General features: G+C 49.8%; 6 protein-coding genes and 1 non-coding gene across 10 annotated transcripts; 3 read left to right on the forward strand and 4 right to left on the reverse strand.

The window, feature by feature from the left end:
• The first annotated feature begins 1474 nt into the window (after positions 1-1474).
• On the forward strand, positions 1475-9532 carry FOIG_14445 (uncharacterized protein). The gene is made up of 5 exons (XM_031215691.1): positions 1475-2797; positions 2854-5763; positions 5823-7685; positions 7744-8507; positions 8562-9532. Exons 1-5 carry the CDS (start codon positions 1750-1752, stop codon positions 9309-9311), a joined length of 7335 nt encoding a protein of 2444 aa, XP_031054576.1. The 5' UTR covers positions 1475-1749; the 3' UTR covers positions 9312-9532.
• Positions 9533-9649: 117 nt separating this feature from the next.
• On the reverse strand, positions 9650-14152 carry FOIG_14446 (uncharacterized protein). Its single transcript, XM_031215692.1, has 3 exons — positions 13964-14152; positions 10737-13911; positions 9650-10689 (listed from the first exon to the last, which is right to left on the reverse strand). The coding sequence occupies exons 1-3, from the start codon at positions 14041-14043 to the stop codon at positions 10027-10029; spliced, it is 3918 nt and encodes a 1305-aa protein (XP_031054577.1). The 5' UTR covers positions 14044-14152; the 3' UTR covers positions 9650-10026.
• A 176-nt stretch (positions 14153-14328) lies between these two features.
• FOIG_14447 (uncharacterized protein) lies at positions 14329-16338 on the reverse strand. Its single transcript, XM_031215693.1, has 2 exons — positions 15684-16338; positions 14329-15625 (listed from the first exon to the last, which is right to left on the reverse strand). Exons 1-2 carry the CDS (start codon positions 16065-16067, stop codon positions 15080-15082), a joined length of 930 nt encoding a protein of 309 aa, XP_031054578.1. The 5' UTR covers positions 16068-16338; the 3' UTR covers positions 14329-15079.
• A 12-nt stretch (positions 16339-16350) lies between these two features.
• Positions 16351-16433, reverse strand: FOIG_14448. Its single transcript has one exon. It is a non-coding gene; the product is annotated as a tRNA-Lys (tRNA).
• Positions 16423-17366, forward strand: FOIG_14449 (uncharacterized protein). The gene is made up of 2 exons (XM_031215694.1): positions 16423-16744; positions 16793-17366. The coding sequence occupies exon 2, from the start codon at positions 16797-16799 to the stop codon at positions 17223-17225; it is 429 nt and encodes a 142-aa protein (XP_031054579.1). The 5' UTR covers positions 16423-16744; positions 16793-16796; the 3' UTR covers positions 17226-17366.
• Positions 17367-17433: 67 nt separating this feature from the next.
• FOIG_14450 (uncharacterized protein) lies at positions 17434-20126 on the forward strand. Of its 3 annotated transcripts, XM_031215695.1 has the most exons (3): positions 17434-18394; positions 18441-18509; positions 18557-20126. In XM_031215695.1, exons 1-3 carry the CDS (start codon positions 17720-17722, stop codon positions 18782-18784), a joined length of 972 nt encoding a protein of 323 aa, XP_031054580.1. In that variant the 5' UTR covers positions 17434-17719; the 3' UTR covers positions 18785-20126. The 3 variants fall into 3 exon arrangements, with proteins under 3 accessions (XP_031054580.1, XP_031054582.1, XP_031054581.1); XM_031215697.1 differs by having other exon boundaries at positions 17434-18509; XM_031215696.1 differs by having other exon boundaries at positions 18441-20126.
• Positions 17751-20179, reverse strand: FOIG_14451 (uncharacterized protein). 2 transcript variants are annotated; one of them, XM_031215698.1, is made up of 2 exons: positions 18956-20179; positions 17751-18750 (listed from the first exon to the last, which is right to left on the reverse strand). In XM_031215698.1, exons 1-2 carry the CDS (start codon positions 19838-19840, stop codon positions 18652-18654), a joined length of 984 nt encoding a protein of 327 aa, XP_031054583.1. In that variant the 5' UTR covers positions 19841-20179; the 3' UTR covers positions 17751-18651. The 2 variants fall into 2 exon arrangements, with proteins under 2 accessions (XP_031054583.1, XP_031054584.1); XM_031215699.1 differs by having other exon boundaries at positions 17751-20179.
• Between the last annotated feature and the right edge of the window lie 560 nt (positions 20180-20739).

The following is a 20739-nucleotide window of genomic DNA, read 5'->3' on the forward strand; positions in this document are numbered from 1 at the left end:
CCTCACACATGTACAGCAATCAGGAGGAATACGCCTTGACCGTCTCGATTTCCTCAAGAAAAAGATTTGCCGACGGCTGGTCAAGCTGGAAGTAGATAAAGATCGGTCTCAAGATCTGGCCCAGAGGATTGAGTATCTATTCACCCAACTCGGCCCCGGATTCCAGAATTCAATTTCCAAGGCAAATGCTTTCATCGAAGTATCGTGGAAGCACCAGAAGTTGACGATGACCAAAACGATACCCCCGCTACCGAAGCAAGCTTCTTTCGAAGATATGAAGCTGAACCTGAAGATCAGCGGGATTACCCTCAACAAAATCTGGAGAGGCTATTCAAAGCCTTTCAAGTTCAATCCTGGGCGACAAGGCACCACGAATGTCGCACAGGGTGCGAAGCAGCATCTTAGCTCGTTTGCTCGCGAGCACTTCAAGTTAATTGACAAAGAACTCACCGTTACCAGTTTTTGCCATGAGCAAAGCTTCCTTCCACGTTCAAAAGTCGGAGACGCAGCTTCTTTGATCAACGAGTATCTGCGACAAGCTTTCAGGGCCTACGATGGCATCCCCGAACTCAAGAGTACACTGATTTTGAACATCATGGATCTATGGGTTACCATGGATAAGGCAGCCTGTGCGATGTACCCACTCCTCAGCGACTTCCACCCTGTATTTCGACCTGAGATGCTTGATGTCCTGCTACTTTCTGCCTTCGATGATATGAAGCGGCTGCAGAAGATCCAGGTCTATCTACAGGATCGCATTGCTGCTTGCCAAGGTTCAACAATCAGCATTTTTGACGATCCTGTCCGTGGATCATTTGGTCATCGCTTCTATGATGACTCTGACATGTCTGATGAGATGAACGACTTGCATGAGTCAATAGAGGCGTGGGCGACCCATTTGCGAGACATAAAAGAAAAGGAATGGAAGTCGAAAAGCGAGGAGTATTCAAGACTATCCAAAGTTATTGATGAGAGCACATGCGTTTACATGGTGGACGAGGACAATCCCCACTTGCCCCCTTATCATGACCGCGATTGTCGTCGCTGCTACTTGAAGCGGCAGTTGAAGAGAATTAGTATCCAGGCCTACGAGCATCCACTTCCTTCTGATCCTCATGTCGCGAGAGCTGTCGTTTTTGAGCTGCTTTGCCCTCAGACTTTGGCGAAATATCGAGATGCTACATGGACCGTTATGTCGATAGCCCTACCAGCAGAGGAAGGCGTTGACCCGAAGTGCTGGGCGCGAGACTATCAACAGCTACAGAAGTATGCCAACGACTCATCAATGAGCTGCTCTCTGGCATCGGTCACTAAACCTTGTAAGTATTCAGACTACCATTACCCCCCCAGCCACCCTTCAGGATGTCTTTCCAAGTCCGAAAAGAACCACACAGTTTGCCCTAAACTCGAACGATAAATTTGGATCTGAGTTGCTCTATTCGGCCTAACCTATATTTAATATTGAAACTGAATCATCAGCAAAACCCAGCTAACTTTAGAACAGTTGTCTCTACCCACTACCACTCTTTAGCATTCCCTATCGAATGGGATAACGGCAGATACGGTGTCTGTCGACCAAACGGATTGAAGTTGGCATATTCTGATAAAAACTCGAAACAGTGGCCCAGCCGTCGGGGTCATCTGAGCTTCTTACATCATGTGAAGCTAGAGATACCCGATTCTTCCCCGTTCTCGCAGCCAGACGCTGCCTTCTTCAAGAGTATTTACGGGCCATCCTCTTACGAAATCATGGCAACAGCTTCTAGATGCCCACAGGGTATCAATATTCATGAATATCTTGCTTTTCAGACGGTTGCATCTGGAAAGTCCAGGCGCTGGCTATCTATTCTTGCCGAGTTAGCATCGGCCAACCTGAACTTCTCCAATGAAGCCACCATGTCACTCGTCACTCATCTGGCTCTTCAGTGCGGGCCCCTGGATGATTCCAGGAGTGAGTTTCGCATCATCCATGAGGTTTTCCGTGACCGTTCATTCTGCGAGACCTTCATGGAGCAAATATCACATCGCTTGGACAGCCTGGCGGCTAATTGGAGAGAAATCTACCTGATGGAAACCATCGTCACCTTCACCCTCCGTCTCCTCGATTTTTCCTGGGCAGCACGTATGCCCAAGATCTCCGACCAGACAATTTCCCTTTTGATACGTGCCAGGAACACATGTGTGCGTTGGTTCAAGCTCCTTCGTGCTGAATCCTACAAGGTTGTCGAAGCCGAGACAGCACGACGGTTCCAACAGTACGGTCTTTGGGCTGCTCTGTTGTGTAAACGCACATATGTGCCTCTGGCCTGTGGCCGTCTTGAATTCGACGATTTGTCTCTCGAGATCTTCATCCAGAGCAGTATCACGGTAAATGACAGCCTTGTGGTTAAGCTAGAGGCGCTTCCCCAGCTCCTCCAGCATGCAATCATTCGAGATATCCGACTTTCATATCGACTTGCCCCAGTTGTGTCGAAGCGAATCGTTGACGACTTGGAAGTCTTCCGACGATCCCTTTGTGAGATGTGGCCCGAGGAAGAAGGGTGTCCTCGAGTTTTCTTGGGAGTGAAATTGGACCCAGAAGCGCCCGACCGGGTATTTTGCCATTCTAGGACAGGTGACAGTGTTGACTCAATCGAGCAGACTGTTTCATTCAACTGTATTAGAGGGCTACTTCTTGTCGATAGCCAACCGATGGGCAAACTTCCAGAAGACCCGAAGTACTCCGTTGTTCTGAACGAACTTTTTGGTAACCAGGCTCTCCTGACATTCCCGTCGCGCCGCCCAGAGATGCAGTACAGTAAGTGCACCTTGTCGACTTATCGAATAATGTGCTGTATGCTAATAGTCAAACAGTTCTATGCGTGAGACCTCACGGATATCAAGTCCATGTGGGATATGGTAGTGGAACGCAGGAGTTGATTGTAAGAGCTTTCCGACGAGACTATGCACTGCAGTTGATCCCACGTGAGATCTTTCAAGGCGACTACCCAGATCTTCCGGGTCCCCTTTTGCACAATTGCTTTCATTGGATGCACCTAAGAACCGGAGACATTTTCATAACCTCCAAGGACAGACCCTGGCCGGATGACCCTCACAAGTGGTACATTTTGAGTCTGAAAGACTACACATGTGCGAAGACACGCCTGTACCGAGGCCTCCTTACAAAGGATTATATTGTCAACCCGTCAAGCCCACTCTTCAATCGTATTAGCCGAATCTTAGACTCACTTGAAGATCGCAGCCAGATAACTGTGTATCAACCTGGGGGAGACCGGAACCTTACCGTGGAGCTTCCAAGACTCAACATTGTGTTCCACACTAACAAGAACCGTCTACTTCAATCGCCTCAGCTACAATGCCAAATCGACAAGGACCAAGATGCCGGGACCTGGTACGGGCTCCGCAGCAAACTGGTATGCACTAGCCTTGCCAACCCGATGCACAGGTCTATCTTGGTGCCTCTCGGGCCCGTCTCTGCTCGGTCAGAAGGGTGTCATGTAACAGTGAGGGTCGAACCCTCAGATAAATTTGGAAGCTTCAACATCAACAGCACACTTGGACGGATCGACTGCGCGCCTGAGCCCACACTGGTTTTTACTAAGGCTCTTCTTCATGCATGTACATCTTTTCTTCTGCCTGATCCTCTGACAGGCCGCACTGGAACTGAAGAAGCTATTGAGTGGCTTCAAGCGGGCATATCTCAGCCATGGTCCCCCCTTACTCCACCCTCTATGTTGGTACTGCACAAGATAGCTGGGCTAACACCGAGAAGAGTGTACTATCCACAAGATCTTAAGGTTATGCGTACAGATACCTGGATTGAGTCCCTGCCTGCCATTCTTCAAAACTCGGCATATAGACAAATCGTGGATCGTATCCTTCGGGAGTCTGCAACTTTAGGAATGTTTGCAGCCAAAGAACAGGTTACTGTGAAGATGCCAGAGCTCCCTTCTTCAGGAGATGTGCATCTCCATGCACGAGCAATGTTTCGACAAAGTGCTGTTACCAGGTGTTCAGGGAATACGGCCAGCTGCACACAACTAGCTAACCAAAAGTACATGCCTCGAGATCGCCCCTCAACAGTCAACATCATGTATCGTAATGTGCTTGAGGTCACAAACCTGATCCTGAAATGGCCCCAGAGCTTCAGGACGACAGATTGTATTGCTCAAACTCTCTCACAGGGCAGCACTGTTGGTGGATTTACATCGGCTTTCAGTGGGACATCCATCAATGAGAAGTTGAAGGTTAATATCCTTCAACATTGGGGGTCGTTGGTCCGATTTTCCCGTGAATCAACGGATCGATACAAGCTCATGTACTTACTCGGGCCAATGTCGTTCCATATCGACGCAAATATGCCACTTCTTCGAACCATTGTTGCGTCTGCGGTATTCAGTGATCTTAAGGATCTTGAATTGCCCAAATGGGATGAGTTTGATCATTTCCAACCGAATCAGGCACCACAGCTTGATTACATTCTGCATCTGCTGAAGCCCTACAGAGTTGCTGCGCCAGAGAACGATGCCATGGGTTTGGGGCAGTATTCGAGCGGAAAACTATTACGCAAGTTGCAAATCGAGCAAGCGAAACACGAAGCCAAAGTTGAGGAAGATTGCAAGTACTTGGCCAACCACCTCCTCAGCCAATGGCCTTGTCTGGAGCCAAATGTCAGTGGCCTATCTCGGTCTGTGCTGATTGACATCGGCCCTGCGCTGGAAGTTATTCGTCCCGAATGGAAGCGCCTGTTCATGAACAGAGACCTCACTGAGCATCTCAAAGAGGTCCAGACAATTCTTGATAGACGAAGCCTAGAAGACCGATATGAACCACCTACGGTTCCCTTATCCGAGGAGACCTACACGGTAAGAATGCGAGATGGTACTGAAACCGTCGACCTTCGGCAATTGCTGGCCAAACCGTATCGTATTCTTAAGGTCACGACGAGTACGAATCAAATTCCTTCTGCAGCCTCGGTGGATCGACCACTTTTGAGTGAGAAGGACTTTTTCCCTGGATTCGGCAATTTCTCTTGGCAAAGAAACACAGGTTCTGGGGCCAATTCACTCTGGCCTGGTCTCGCAAGGCGCCATAATGCCCAAACGGATAAGAATATGTCAGAATCGACTGTGAGGTCAGAATCCAGTACGAAATTGAATCTCATAGCCCAACGCTTAGGAGCATCTCGGTCGGCTGTTCGGCGCCGTTATGCAGCGGACTTCCAGAAGAGTCTCGCCGCCTTCCAGCACACTCCTTTGACCGGTTTCAAAGAGTCGATGAAATCTCGAGAAGTTGAGATGCACTCCAGTCTGGAGAAGGTCGAGGGCGGCTTCGGGGCGATCTGTACAGCCTTGGAGTCAAGTGGAATATTCTCACAAAGAAGGATCTTTTGGCTCAAAGCAGGAAACCTGTGGCCGATTGTGACCAAGGCTACGCTGCTTTCTTGTCTCGGATCGGCTGCTGAGGTCACACAATTTGGAAGTGGAATGAGAAAGGCCATTTTAGAAATGGGAGTTGACATTACGAAATACCAAAGACAGGTCCGACTGCATGATCTAGCGTCCAAAGGCATATCGGGAAGATACCATGAAGAGGAGTCAAACGAGGGACATTCGAATTGGAAGCCCGAAGAGCATCCAGATTGGCTCCTGTTAGAAATAGAGTCCAATATGATGATTCGTCCTGTTCAAGTTGATGTAGCTTTAGCCACAATTTCCCCTGGTTCGGGATCGAATTCTGTGCTTCAGATGAACATGGGCCAAGGTAAGTTGTCCCTGGAAGAGAAGAATATTAGCCATTTTGAGTTCTAATCAGTTTCACAGGGAAAACCTCCTGTGTTATCCCTATGGCTGCGGCAGCACTTGCTAACAAGAAACAGCTTGTGCGAGTCATTGTACCAAAAGCTCTGCTCCAACAAACAGCTCAGTTGTTGCAGGCTAGACTCGGTGGTATCCTTGGAAGGGGCATTCGGCATGTCCCCTTCTCACGTCGAACTCCCACTACCGAGAAAAATATACGAGCCTATCATTTGATCCACAGAGATATGCTCAAGTCTGGAGGTGTCATGATCTGCCAACCCGAACACCAGATGTCATTCATGCTTAGCGGCCGACAGCGACTCCTGGATGAGCAGCCAGCGCAGGCAGGACCTATGACCAAGGTCCAAGAATGGCTCACAAGGGTGTCAAGAGATATCCTAGACGAGTCGGACTATACTCTCGCAGTGAGAACCCAGCTTATCTACCCATCTGGCGCTCAGACTACAGTTGATGGGCATCCACATCGCTGGCTTGTGGCTGAAGCCGTGATGAGACTTGTTGATAATCATCTGTATGGTTTATCAAGGTCTTTTCCTCACTCCATTAGCGTTATTCGACGAAACGGGGGCGGATTTCCCTTTGTGTTCTTCCTCAGGCAAGATGTTGAGGATGAGCTGGTGCGAAGGCTTACAGCAGACATTTGTCACGGTGCTGGTGGGATTCTGCCTCTTACTGAACAGGCAATGACAATTAAAGACAGAATCGCTGTCAAGGACTTTCTCATGCACGCTCGACCTAGTGCTACAAGTATAGAGCACATCCGGAATCTCTTGCCAGACAAGCCTAGCTTAAAGCAAACGATTTATCATCTCCGAGGTCTCCTCGTCAATCGCATTTTAATGATGACCCTCAAGAAGCGCTGGAATGTAGAGTACAGTCTCCATCCGCACCGCGATCCCATAGCAGTGCCTTTTCACGCCAAAGGTGTTCCGAGCGATCAATCCGAGTGGGGTCATCCTGACGTCGCAATACTATTCACTTGTTTGGCGTTCTACTATGATGGCATAAATCTAGCTCAACTTCGACAATCACTTGAACATATCCTCAAGTCCGACGACCCGTCAACCGAATACGATAACTGGACCCAGAGCTCTGAAAATTTCCCTTCTTCCCTCAAGGCCTGGAATTCAATCAACGTGGATGATGAGATGCAACTTGGGGAGATTTGGAAGGTTGTGCGGTACAATGAGGTAGTCATCGATTATTTCTTGAACAATTTCGTGTTTCCACGGCATGCCAAGCAGTTTGAGGTAAAACTTCAGGCCAATGGCTGGGACATTCCACTGTCACCCCTCGGGAGTATAACGGAGAATGACAAAGAGACGACAGGCAAACCGCTGAGTACAGGCTTCAGTGGTACCAACGACAACAGAACAATGCTTCCTTTGAACATTGAACAACAAGATCTGCCGAGTCTTCATCACACAAGCGCTGAAGTTTTGACCTATCTTCTTCACCCTCGAAATCGTCGTTGCATTCTACCTCAGGATGTCAAAACTCAACACATGGGCAGAGCCACCGAGATGGATCTCCTGTTTTGCCTCAAGTCGAACTCCATCCGTATCTTGATCGATGCAGGAGCCCAGATCTTGGAAATGGACAACTACACTCTGGTTCAACAGTGGCTAAAGATTGACCACTTCGCTTTGGCAGGCTTGTACTTTGACGAAGAAAACAAACCTTGGATTCTGACCAAGGAAGGAAGAAGAACGCCCCTTCTCGCGTCACCTTTTGCTGATGACCTTTCAAACTGTCTGGTATATCTTGATGAGGCCCACACCCGTGGCACTGATCTTAGGCTCCCTCCTAAAGCTAAGGGCGCCCTCACTCTTCGTCTAGGCCAGACCAAGGACCACACTGTTCAAGGTGAGTTTGGCATGTTGTTATCAAAACCTTCTAAGATCGAGTCGCTAAAAACTCGTAGCTGCTATGCGTCTACGACAACTGGGAACAACTCAGGTTGTTTCTTTCTTTGTCCCTCCCGAGGTCCACCAAAGCATCTCAGACCTGCAAAACAAGACTATTCATGAACCTATTGACTCAGCTGATGTCGTCGAATGGCTTTTGGACAACACATGTGACCAAATTGAGCAGCTGCAGCCCTTATACTATTCACAGGGCATGGATTACTGCCGTCGAATGCAGGCCGCTTTAGATCACCCCAACTTTTTAACCGACAAGCCTCAGCGAAAAGCGTATGTACAGGCGATTAAGCAGGACGAACAGCAGAGCCTGCAGAATCTTTACGAGCCGAAAATAAAGAACCGCGCCGTCGGCATGCAGACATCTAACAACGTGGTGCTTAAAGGCTTTATTCGGGATCTCAATGCAAGACGCAAGACCTTTCAAGACACTGGCCGAGCCATTCATGCCTCTGCTCTACAGGAAGTCGAGCAGGAGAGAGAGGTTGCCTTCGAGGTTGAATCAGTGCGACAGGTCAAGAAGCCTCAACATTTTGCTGCTTTCTCTTTCCCAGGTCTCAACGCCAGCCTCGAGGCTTTTATCAGAACTGGAAGGCTTCCTGCAGACACGAATTATTTTACTCACGTCTTCCATGCCCTGTCAAAGACAGGAATTGGTCGCAAGTACAAAGTGCAACCGAAGATAACAAAATCAAAATTACTCGAGACGGCCGAGTTTGGCAGAACTATCAAGCCCAAGGGAGACCTCTCTACCGATGACTTCTTGGTATGTGTTTTACTCACTTATTTTCTGACGATTATAGAACTAACAAAGCCTCAGCGTCCCGTTAACTGGATCATTTGGAGCTCTGTCGCCGAGATCGCTGTCATTATCATGCCCGAAGAAGCCGAGGCTCTGATTCCCATCATGCGAAATTCAGGCGTTCCCACGCACCTTCTAGTTTACTCTGTACCAATCACACGAAAAATGCTCCGATTCAACGATTTGACGTTCCATAGCATTCCTCCTCTCCCTAATGACTGGAAAGCTCCAAAGTGGTTTCAGGTTGAGCTGGGAATCTACGCCGGGCGCTTGTACTTTGAGTGGGACGAATACGATGCCATGTGCTCCTTACTTGGGATCCAGAATGGCGAGCTCGGCAACCAAGCACAGGATGAAGAACCTACTGAGACCGATACGGATGCTGAGACAGAGATATCTAAGCCACAAACTGACCTCGAGCACAAGCTCACCAAAAGTCCACTGACATTTCTACAAGAGTGGCTAGCAGTCCGTCGCCGTGGGCAGGATTTCGCTCACAGCCCCATGGGCTTTGTCAGTCAGGGCAAGCGTCTCCAAGAGGACCATGTCTTCTTCAAGGCAGCAGACATAGAGAATGGTCTTTCTCAAGAGACTGTGCTGGCACCAATTCCATTGTCCAGTTCAGCTGAAAACGACGGGCAGGATGACCATGGCTACTACGGCGTCGACGACATTGGTGCCAACGAGGCTAGAGATAATGACTCCAGCGACGACGATAAAATCGAGTACGACGAGTCCGAGTACGCCAGCGCATCATCAAGTGATTGAGAGTAGTTTTGGAAGGAAATCATCTCATTTGACAATGGTTTAAGTTATGACAATATAGATGGCTTGGTATGAGGTCTTGGTCATGTCTCATGACATCTGTACGGTTTAGTGTAATATATGTGCGAGTTCTGTAGTATGTGTGTGAGTTCATGATAGGAGGAGTGATAATCTTCTCGAAATGTCACGTATCTCTGTATAAAATGTCCCCTTGATGATGAGAACTCATTACGACCGTGTGAAGATCTTATGGCTCTTAATAATATATCTTTTCTTTTTCTTTTTGAAGAACTCATGTTCCATCATAAAATTATTACAGCAGGCCCTCAAAGCCATTCTGAACAGGGAAGAAATGATAAGGGACTTTCCAGTCAGGCTGCTGTCCCCTGCCTTATCTCACAAACGTATATCACCATAAACTTTTACCAGTCAACATCGTTTTACGGGCACGCATTGAGATGCAGGGAGTTGATACATCTTTATCTCAATTACTTGGGCAAACAAGGGTTATCCGATCATATCTGACATGATGCTTTCCCATCCATCTAACTACCTCTCAAGTAAACCCATGTCCCAGTATCAACCATTACACCTCCCGTCCAAGAAAATGAGTTTCAAATTGTGACAATAATACAGAGCAAATCGCTCGACATGAAAGCGCCATCTTTCAATACAAATAGAGTTCGTTGCATCGCGACATTCTTCAGTTGGCAGATTCCTAAACCAGACTGTCTTCCAGACGCTTGAGCTCATGAGGCGTCCACTGGTAGACACCTTGTCGAAGGGCAGAGAGAACAGTCTCCCGCTTGACAAACTGAGATGGGACGTTGGTACGGCAAGAGGCAGCGATACAGCTGTTGTCAGTCCAGCCGACACGGAAGTCATCACCCCACCAGACACGGAGATTTTGAGAAACGCGCACGGTGATCAGAACCGAGGAGAGGTCTGTATAGCCAACCAAGTCAACGCGGGTCAGCTCGTAGCCGCCCTCGGAAAATGTTGGACAAGCCGGTACTTGCTTGGTTTCCGACCAAGCGATGGACTCTTCGGTAGACGAAGTCTCATTCCAGCGGTAGGCTGAGATCTCAAACTCGCACCACTTCTCGTCTCCACTTGCATCACATCCAAGGCTGGCTCCAAAGAGGTCGAATCGGAAGCAAGGACTGGCGGCGTGGGGGCCTACGCCAATCTGGGCGACGTTTCCTGAGATCGTAGATGTTGTATTGGAGAGTGCTGGGGGAACAAACTCCACCAGCTGACCACCAGAAGTAGGGATGTATGGTTGAGATTGCCTAGAGGAAGGGGGTGCGATAAGGAAACCTCCTGAAAACCAGATGTTCTCAACGGGGTTGAAGAGAGGCCCGGGCTTGGAGTTATCGAACTGAAAAAGATTAACAAAGAACTATATGTGAGTAGATGACGACTTACATCAATGGTGGTATTTCCAATGCTTCTTCCTGTTGCACAGATGGAAGGAGAACTGGCCTTGGAAGACGTTTCTGTGGCCGTGGGAGAAGTCACACTGGAGTCAGAGGCAGTAGAGTTAGACCAAGACATGCCTTGGCGGCGAAAGAACCGCTTTCGGTGAACAGCGACGGTGGCAAGAGTGGTGAGAGGATAGTCGATTGTGTAAGAAGTGGTCTCATCCTCGATGACATTGGTCCAGGTAGTGGTCTGTAGAGTGGCTGTGCCTGCAGAAAGAGGCCAGAGAGTGTTCTCGCTTGCAACAGGACCATACGCAGTCTGGGGAAGCTGATCAGAAGAACCGTCACCTGATGGTTTACTGGTGAAGGGAGGTTGCTCTGCACCATCTGAAAACATGGGACCATTTGAAGTGTCGACAACAGAAGTAACAGTCCAAGTGAAAGTTCCAGTGGTTGTACCGGAATCAGAAGTACCCTGCGCATCGGCGCTAGCATCGGTGAGCATAACCGACATGGACTCTTCAGGCATTCCGTCATTGTAGCCGTTGAGAGTTGGGATACTGGTAGAAAGAGGGCCCAGGCCTCCTGTAGTGAGGATAGGCTCAGAGTTAGATGGGGGTGTAATGCCAGAAGAAGTTCCTTGGGAAACATCAGCAGAAATGCCGAGCGCAGAAGAGTCACTGAAGACTATGGTCTGCTCAGTTGGTGTCGGCTTTCCATCAGGGCCAAGTACGACAGCAGTTGTGATAGTGGTGAATGCTTCAGGAGAACCAAGAGATGAATCAGCTTGGCCATCAGTAAGGCTTGTTCCAGCAGGAGTTGCAGTACCAGTGGGAACGACAAATGTCGAATCAACAACCGTTAGAAGGCCATCTGTTCCAATGACTGTGTAGGTAATGCAGGTGGTGAGGCCAGGCACGCCAACATCATTGCCATCGGAAGGGAGATTTGGGAAGGATGTCACTGGACCAGGATTCCCAGTGGGTAGGCCAGACGTGAGTGAGTCGGAGACAAAAGAAGGATTGCCAGGTGATTCGGATTGAGTGTCGGCAGATCCGGGGATAACCCAGGTCGAATCGACAATAGTTGGGAGACCATCGGGTCCAATGATAGTGTAGCTGGTACAAGTGGTAATGCCTTCGCTTCCATCATCTGATCCAGAGGCATCAGACGGGCCAGAAGAGTGTAGTTCAGGAGCTCCAGTGGTCTGCATGGTTATGGTAGGTGTGGCACCGTTGGGTAGAGAATCCGAAGCCCACGATGGCCCTTCGGTGCCAATGCTGATACTGGGGTCAGTGTTTGTCGGTCCAGGAATGGCCAATGTGGTGCCCACAACTGTAGGAAGACCATCGGTACCAATGATAGTGTAACTTGTGGAAGTGGTGATAGGGATAGCGCCGCCCAAGTTGGATGTTGTAGAAAGGGACCCTGGAATATCATCAGGGCCGAAGGTTGATAGGCCGGAAATGGTCAAGAAGCCTCCTGGAGAGTCTGAGCCACGAGAGCCAGATGAATGTCCAGAGTCAGAGTCAGATCCAGTTACAGGAACAGCCCAAGTGGAGTGGACCACCGTGGGAAGCCCATCAATGCCAATGATGGTGTAGCTTGTGCATGTTGATGAGCCAGAGCCTCCAAGCCCATCCTGAGGCATACCTGGTGCAGAAATTAGACCAGCGGGAATGCTACCAACATCAATTGGAATGCCAGAAAGTGAGGCCTGGGGAACGCCAGTTACAGGAAGTTGTGAGGAGTCCTCAAAGGAAGGTGTGCTGGAAGGGACAACCCACGTTGAGTCAATCACTGTAGGAAGGCCGTCAGTGCCAGTGATGGTGAATGTTGCACAAGTAGTGATTCCCCCCTCAGGTTCGCTGCCAGGAAGAGATCCAGCCTGGGAGTTGGAAGGACCCTGTGAGCCAGGGATACCAGCAGATACGGCAGGGGGGAGTGGAAATCCTGTAGGAACTCCACCTGGGAAGCCCGGGTTGTTGCCACTCTGGGTGAAACCTGGAGTAGCTGAAGGCTGTTCTTGGCCGGGGCCAACATTGCTTCCGCTGCTGACAATAGTGGGTAGTCCGTCTTGACCAGTGATAGTGATGAAAGAGGGGGTAGGTTGGCCGGCATCAGTTCCACCTGGGACGTTGGTGAACCATGGGGAGTTCTCGCCTTGACCTTGAGGGCCAGCTTGAGTGGTGACAGGGAGACTGTCGCTCGCCTCTTGGGGAGGCACAGCGGAAGGGAATTGGGGCTGACTGCCTGGTACACCACCATTGCTTGGGGAGCCAGGTGTCGGGAAAGGGATGGGGGCAGCTGTGTTGGCACCAGAAGCTCCAGAGAAACCCACAGAGGTGTCATCACCAGAAGCACCATCAGAATATCCAGGAGCACCATTGGAACCGGGGGTCTGGGAGAAGGATGGGGAATCGGGTCCGTTCTGAAAGCTATTCTCACCATCTGGCCCAGAACTGTTGCTAACACCCGAGTCAGACCCAGAGTTGGAGCCGGAGTTTGAGCTGTCGGAATCATCACTAGGATCGTTGGCACCACCGACGCTGTTACCATCTTCGGGGTTGCTACTATCACCAGATCCTGTACCAGAGCTTGAAGGGCTACCATCGGGACCCCAAATGTCGAGGGTCAGCGTGGTGAAAGGAGGAACAGAAGATGCAGGCATCAGAGAAGTGAAATCTGCAGGCTTGGTAGGGAGGGCTGATAGGAATTCTGAGCCATCAGAATCCGAATCGTCAGGCCAGGGGAAATCTTGTCCGTCCTGAGTGTCTGTTGGGTAGACAGTGACAACAACAGTCTTTGTGGAGCGGAGAGAACAGGTGGGGACGTCAGAGACACCAGCGTTGGGAGAACCGGGTGAGCCAGGGATGTTCTGAGGTGCATTGGTAGGAAAGCTGCCAGGAACAATAACTGAACCAGCACCAGGGATATTGAGAGAAGAGCTACCAGGAAGGTTTCCCGGAACACCACCAGGGACACCACTAGGTCCATTAGGGGGGAGACCGTCAGAGCCACCGTCGGTAGAGCCGGGGCCGGCGCTGCTGGGCAAGGAGCCAGGAACGTTTCCAGCAGCGTTGCTTGGGTAGGAAGGGTTACCAGACCCGTCGGTGTTGCCAGGAATGATGTTGCTAGAACCACCAGGCGAGCTACCAACTGGGCTTCCGTTGGGGTTTCTGTCATTCAAGGTTAGTCAGGGACAAAGATGAGCGGCGCGTTGTAACTTACCCGTAGTCAGTTGCCTGAGCGGCAGTATGACCCAAGAGACTGGTGGCCACAAGGACCCCGAGAGACGCGGCGATACGCATCTTGGGTGATCAACTTCGACGTGGAGAAAGTCGAGCGGTTGAGTGGCGTGTACACGGAGAAGAGAAGGTGTGGGATGATTGCTGTTGGTGGGCAAGTGTAAAATGCTTTGCCAGAAAAGCTGAGAAGAGAGAGCTTGAAGACGAATGCAACGGAAACGAGAGAACTGAGAAGATGCTTCTTCTCGAGATGAGGAGGATTGAGGATGAAGAGAAAAGGAGATGAGGTGAGATGAAGAAGAGAAGAAGAAATTTTGGAAACGAGATCGAGAGGAGAAGGATATGTACGGCGGGTGCCGGGGCGGAGGGGGACGAGGGCAGGAGTTCCTTCCTTCTGGAGCGGCAGAATGTTGGGGATGACGCGTTGAGGAGTTGCGCGAGCCAGAGGGTAAGGAAGTCACGACGAGAGGAGGAAGGAGTACGGGCACTGCGTGAGGCAGTTGCCAGCCGGCAGTTGTCCCCCTATTGGACCAGATCAACCAAAGAGGCAGGCGCATCAATCAATGTGAGAACTAGGTCTAACTTTGTACTTGCATGCGGTAATCCAATTTAATGTTAAGTTAGTCTCTATTGCTATTGTAAGATGTCCATCTATTCAAGTTCTAAGAATGTGATGTGATGCTTCACTAGTAACTTGAACTTCGAACACATGGAACTCAGTTAAAGTCACCACATGGGCTCTTGAGCGAGTCGAAATTCAGCAGCCAGTGTTCCTTCCTGTTCCCCAGCTGTTGGCAGTGTCCTGCACCTGGAACGCCACGCAAGATGGGACGATTTCTCGCGAGGGAAGCACTCAGCAGGCAGGCATGCAAGGTTTGGTGCCTCAGTCATTCTGGATCCCAGCAGGCCTTCCATTTTGGAGATGCTGCTTCCGGTGAAGGGAATGTGCTAGGTGTGGTCAGAATAATGGAAGGGGCTCATGCGCAGAGAATATGAGTACACTGGCATCGAGCCCAGTTGTCGAACCCAATGGCAGGTCGGTGAAATAGACAATCAAGATAACATTAAACTCATATCATGGTAATTCATTATCCTTGGCTCATACTACATCATCGGAATAATCAGTGTAAGGGGGAGGTGCATCGGGGTGAGGGTCCTCGTGGGCATCATCTTGGTACGTCTGACCGTTCGCAGCAGTATTCTCAGCAGGGCTCCTACTCTCCTCCTCGATCCGAGCCGTCCACTGAGCTGCACCAGCTGTAGTTGTCAGGAGAAAGAAGAGCGACAAGACAGGGATGAGTTCAAGAATCATGGCGACTGTGCCGAACCAAACATACTCCCAGGCGCGATCCCTCAATGCCTTCTTCTGCTCAGCCTTTGAGAAACCCTTGATCTGGAACCAGCGATAATGAGCGAGCTTGCCGAGTCGAGTTCCGGTGATGATGATAAAGGCAGGCGTGCCAACAACTGGAACAAGGTTGAGCGGCAGGAAGACAATGAGCTCAACAATCTGGATGATGCTCCATGGAGTGTAGATGGCAGCAGTAGTGGGCTTTCCGAGCATTCTGACCGGGTTCGGTGCGTCTAAGAATAGGATTCGCTGTGGTGCAACAAGATCCCTATGTCCAAGCTTGATGAGGGCCGCCTACAATTGTTAGTCACTGAACTACAAATAACAACCGTTTCTCAGTCCAATTACTTACATCAAATACATCCACTCGACATTCGTCAACGAAGAAGCCCTCGAACAGACCCTGGATGATGACCAATCCTTCGCCTAGTACCAGTACCACAGCATTGACCCACGCGCCCCAGCCATGGAAGATCGCTAAGAAAGCATACTGGGGCAAGAAGGCAAACGTGAAGAGTAAAAGGTACACCAAGAACGAGATTAATGATATTGGCAGGATCCTTCCCAGCAGGAGTGGCCAGAACTCGCGGTTTTGAATGAAGAACCAGATGCCACGTAAAGGATACGACGCGGCAACGCCGGCCCTCTTGAGGTACAGCCACGGCCGATGGATTGGGCCTGTCCAAGGTCCTGCATGAGGATGGTTTGAGTTCTGATACGAGCCGTTGGAGGGCATTTTGACGATTGATATGCAGTGATGGAGGTTCTTGAAGGCATCACCAAGAGGGGCTTACAGATTACATGTGGTGTTGCAGGCAACAATAACAGCGACTGTGACGTCAAAGAGCGGAAAATCTGGCTGAAGAGTGGGGCCGTGCAGTCCTCACTCAACTTCGACTGGTTCAGCGACGTTTCAGAACCTTCGGAAATCCCAGCAATGAGAGAACTTCCCAGCGCAACTTTACGGAAACTTGCAAAAAAGAAAGCCTCGCAAACGCTCGCAATCGAATTATAGGAACAGCCCGATGCGGGGGTCGAACCCGCAACCTTGAGATCGCGTACTCGTAAGAGTCTCACGCTCTACCGATTGAGCTAACCGGGCGTGGCTCTTATTGGTTGGGAGCCGTGGCCTCAGTTGCGTACTGGTGCTGTCGGAGTTGGAGAGATTCAGTCGCCGTTCGGGCAGTTTCTGAGGGAGATGTGAGAAAGCAAAGATGATATTGATGCTTTTCTAACCCTTTTCACGATAGCTTTGAGACTCGAGCGGGGTAATAGATGCACCGCCTTTGAGGCTGATAAGTGTGACAGATTGGGCTGATTCCTGTTATTTGAGAAAACTCATCTCTCTGACGATGTGTTAAATGTCCTTTCAACCATTATCATCTCCTAACTTACGTGATTCTAGTAACCAATGTGAGACACGCCGGTTCTTGGTGAGGTTTCTTGCTGATACATCGATAGCATAATGAATCCCAAGATCGAATGCCAGTGCGGCGCAGTCCAAATCACAGCCTCACGACCCCAACCCCTCAGTGTTTACTGCTGCCATTGTACTGAATGTCAGAAACAATCTGCTTCTGCCTTTGGTACATCAGCCATCTTCCCAGCTGACGACATGTGGCCTCTCTCTGAAGATGTCCTGTCCAAGCTGGGAGTCTGGAAGCGACCTACAGACGAGGGAAATACCCTGGAGTGCTACTTTTGCAAGACGTGCGGCGTGAGGGTCTTACATCGTAGCGTCTTGCCGGACGGCCAAGGCAAGCCATATCTGTCGGTGAAAGGGGGTTGTGTCGAGGGGTTGAGTTGGGAGAATGCGGAGCATATTTACACTCGGAGCGCTCGTGTTCCTGTGCCTGAAGGAAGTTATCAAACGGTGCCTGGAGCACAGGATTAAATTTTGAGCATCGGAAGCAATCAAGCTTCACCACAGGGCCTTGCACCCGTAAGTCCAGAAGAATGTTTGACTAAGTTTGTAGAAATGATTACAATTATAATAACCTCGCGTATCTAATACGATGATATTACACGCCCGCGGGTGGGGTCATCGGGAATCCGGCCCCTGTTGGAGGTGCCAAAATACCATAAAGCCGATCCCGTGGGCCATCTCCGACCGAATTTGAGCATCACCGTGTCGGGGCCCACATTACCTCGACTTGACCCTGAACTTGGCCATGTACTTTCTATGAGGCGAGCTAATATCAGAGTTTCGACATCGACCCAGCCTCAATGATAATGTCAATAGCCCTGTGTATAGACAAGGGTGACAAATGCCATTCAGAAGCAATAAATAAAATGGATATATAAGTCCTCGATGCCCTTCTCCTCAAACCATGAACTCATCATCATTATCGCTGTCTAATAGCCTCAATATCAAGCTCATCTTAGAGAATGACTGTTCGAACACAACTTTTTCCTCCGTCTCCTACCTTCACAGAATCTTCCCTACCCTCCTTGAACTTCAGGGTATACATCATCACCGGCGCAACATCTGGTGTTGGTCTGGAACTGGCTAAGATTCTCTATTCCCGCTCAGCGATCGTTTACATAGCTGCACGTAACTATTCCAAGATCACGTCGGCCATAAAAGAGGTGCAGTCAGCGTCTCCTGATTCAACAGGACGTCTTGAGTCGCAATGTGTTGACCTTTCCGACCTCGCAAGTATCAAGCCTGCAGCTCAGCAATTTCTCGCTAAAGAAATAAGACTCGATGGTCTAGTGCTCAATGCTGGTGTCATGATGCCTCCTGAGGGTAGCAAGACCGAGCACAGGCATGAGTTGCAGATGGGAACAAACTGTTTGGGCGGATATCTACTGTCGCGACTTCTCGAGGAGCTTCTGGTGAAGACCACGGTTGTCGCAGGCGAGGGAGCTGTTCGAGTTGTATGGCTTGCAAGTACTCTTCAGATGGGCACGCCCAAGGGAGGCCTTGTCTGGGATGAGGTAAAGAAGGAGCCGAAAGTGGTCAAAGACCAGATGGAGAACTATATGATGAGCAAGGCCGGTAATCTTCTCTTGGCCCACGAGACTTCTCAGCGATTGGGATCGCAAGGAATTATATCAGTGGTGAGTTTGCCCTCATGGGAGTGACAGTGCGATGCTAACGAGGTAGGCTGTCAACTCAGGGTTCTTGAAGACGGAGCTTCAGCGCCATATGCCCGGACCTGTGTCTTTCATGATGGCAAGTGGACATACTACGTCTTGGGCAAATGCGTTGACGATATGCAGGGCCTCATGTTTAAAGCGCCCAAGTATGGAGCTTATAGTGAGCTGTTCGGACTGCTGTCACCAGATATCACCGCCGATAATAACGGAGTCTTGATCTACCCTTGGGGTCGCATCGGATGCATCCCAGATGACATCAAGGTGTCTTTGAAGAATGGACAAGAGGGGGGTACTGGCCTCTCAAAAGCTTTCGCTGACTGGTGTGAGAGAGAAGCTCGTCAGTACAAGTAGTTGGTAGGCCAGCAAGAAGTATTTGGTTTGGTAGAGTGATTTCCATTTAGATCTAACAATCTCACACGGGTATCATATCATAACTTATCCCCAACGCCGTTGTACAAAAGAAATCATGGTCTACTAGAATTCATCCTTTTTCTCCCCTGTCCTTCGTTGCTTGCGACTGACCTGATTTAGTCGTACGTCCACCACCACCGGCCTATGGTCCGAAATAAAGACCCCATCTTCATATCGCGAGTTAACCACCGCAAAGGCCTTGAATTCGATACCGGTCGGGTCGTGCACGAAAATGTGATCGAGGTACATGTCGTCCCATGGGACTGTAGTAAATCCAGTGTAAGTATACGACGAATGTCCATAGCGCTTACTCTGAGGGACAAGGCTCTTCACGTCGTTCATGGTTTTGGCGAGATGCTTGTAAGCCGCACCGCTGGGGGAGGAGTTGAGGTCGCCGCCGATAAAGACAGGTATAGTCTCACCGTCGAGTATAGACCAGGTCTCAGCAATATCAGTGATTAGTTTTGCCGAATTAGCACGAGCTCTCTTCCCCTTGTGGTCGAAATGTGTGCACATGTAGACCATGCGATTGCCCGTAGCGGCATGTTGAAAGCGCGCGACGGTGACAATCCTTGGAAATGCGGCGTCCCATCCCCTGGAACCAACTTTCTCAGGCGTGTCGCTCAGCCAGTATGTTTTCTTGTCCTCAATATTCCAGACAGAAGGACGGTAGAAGATTGGGGAGAATTCATCACTTTGGCCGCCTCTGCGGCCGATACCATAGTAGTCCCACTCGCTTCCCAGATCTTGTTGGATGTCTTGGATTTGCGGATACAATGCTTCTTGCATGCACACAATGGATTCAGGTCTTCCAGAAGTCTCGTAGTTTATTTGGGCTGTTAAGCGTGGACGACGAACGGGCCATAATTCCTCACCCCATTGGGGCTTGTTTGGTGCGAGGCGAATGTTGTAAGTGATAAGTCGAACATCAGTGCTTCGAGATAGAGGCGCTGTAGCCGCGAGTGCAGCCGAGAGCACAAGAGATGTAAACTTCATTTCGATTTATTCCGATGGTTTGTGGCTGATGGAGAGAAAAACCATATGAGGATTTTTTATCCCCAGTGGCTTTATGATCGGTTTGCTTTTTGGTATGCTGTTGTGGATGCAGTTGACGCAGCTTTACCGTCGATGTTGTCACTGACAAGATTCGGCAGCGACAACCAACAAACTACAACGTTTATTGAGGCTGATGCAGATTCCAGTTTCAACATGTTGAATTGGGTCATCGGGGGTAGCGGGACCTCTTGTAGGATACCGGCGGAAGGTTCGGATTCACCCGCAAAGAATTCTATGACGATCACCAAGAACGAGCAGCCAGTGAAATCGATAGTGTCTGTAGCCGCTCAGAGCGTCGTACGCAATGGGCCTCCGTGGCCCCATGTAAGTGGCGTGCATTCGCCAGGTCCAAGATAAGCTTGGTTGGTTGTTATTCTCATGGCTTGGTATTGGCTGAATCACTAGCATTGGGTTGCATCCCCACAAGCCGACTAGCACTATCTATCCGATCGACCCTTGTATAATTCTTGCACGAGGCACTTTATTAGGCTCTTGTTTGATGTTTTGTTCACTGTAACTACTGACTTGTATGTGCTGCAACTCTAGTATTTGCGCTATCACACCGTATCCTCTTAAGAGTTCCTCGTGGTGTGGTCATGCATGATTCTGTTGGTCCAGTCAACGCTAACAGACAATACACATGGGCCTCGTCAGTGTTGTCTCACGGGCTCCGCAACATGCCAAGAGAATAAGCTCACAAATCATTGATAATCTTTGAGCAACGGGCAGATTCTCTTGTTCAGTGCAAGGAGCGAGCATCGGAGTCAATCAGTCCCTGGTAAAAAAGCTAACCCAGAAACTCGGGCGGCCCAATTGCCACTCATGTTGCATTTCTCATC

This window comes from Fusarium odoratissimum (genome assembly GCF_000260195.1).
Source record: "Fusarium odoratissimum NRRL 54006 unplaced genomic scaffold supercont1.41, whole genome shotgun sequence".
Taxonomy (NCBI): domain Eukaryota; kingdom Fungi; phylum Ascomycota; class Sordariomycetes; order Hypocreales; family Nectriaceae; genus Fusarium; species Fusarium odoratissimum.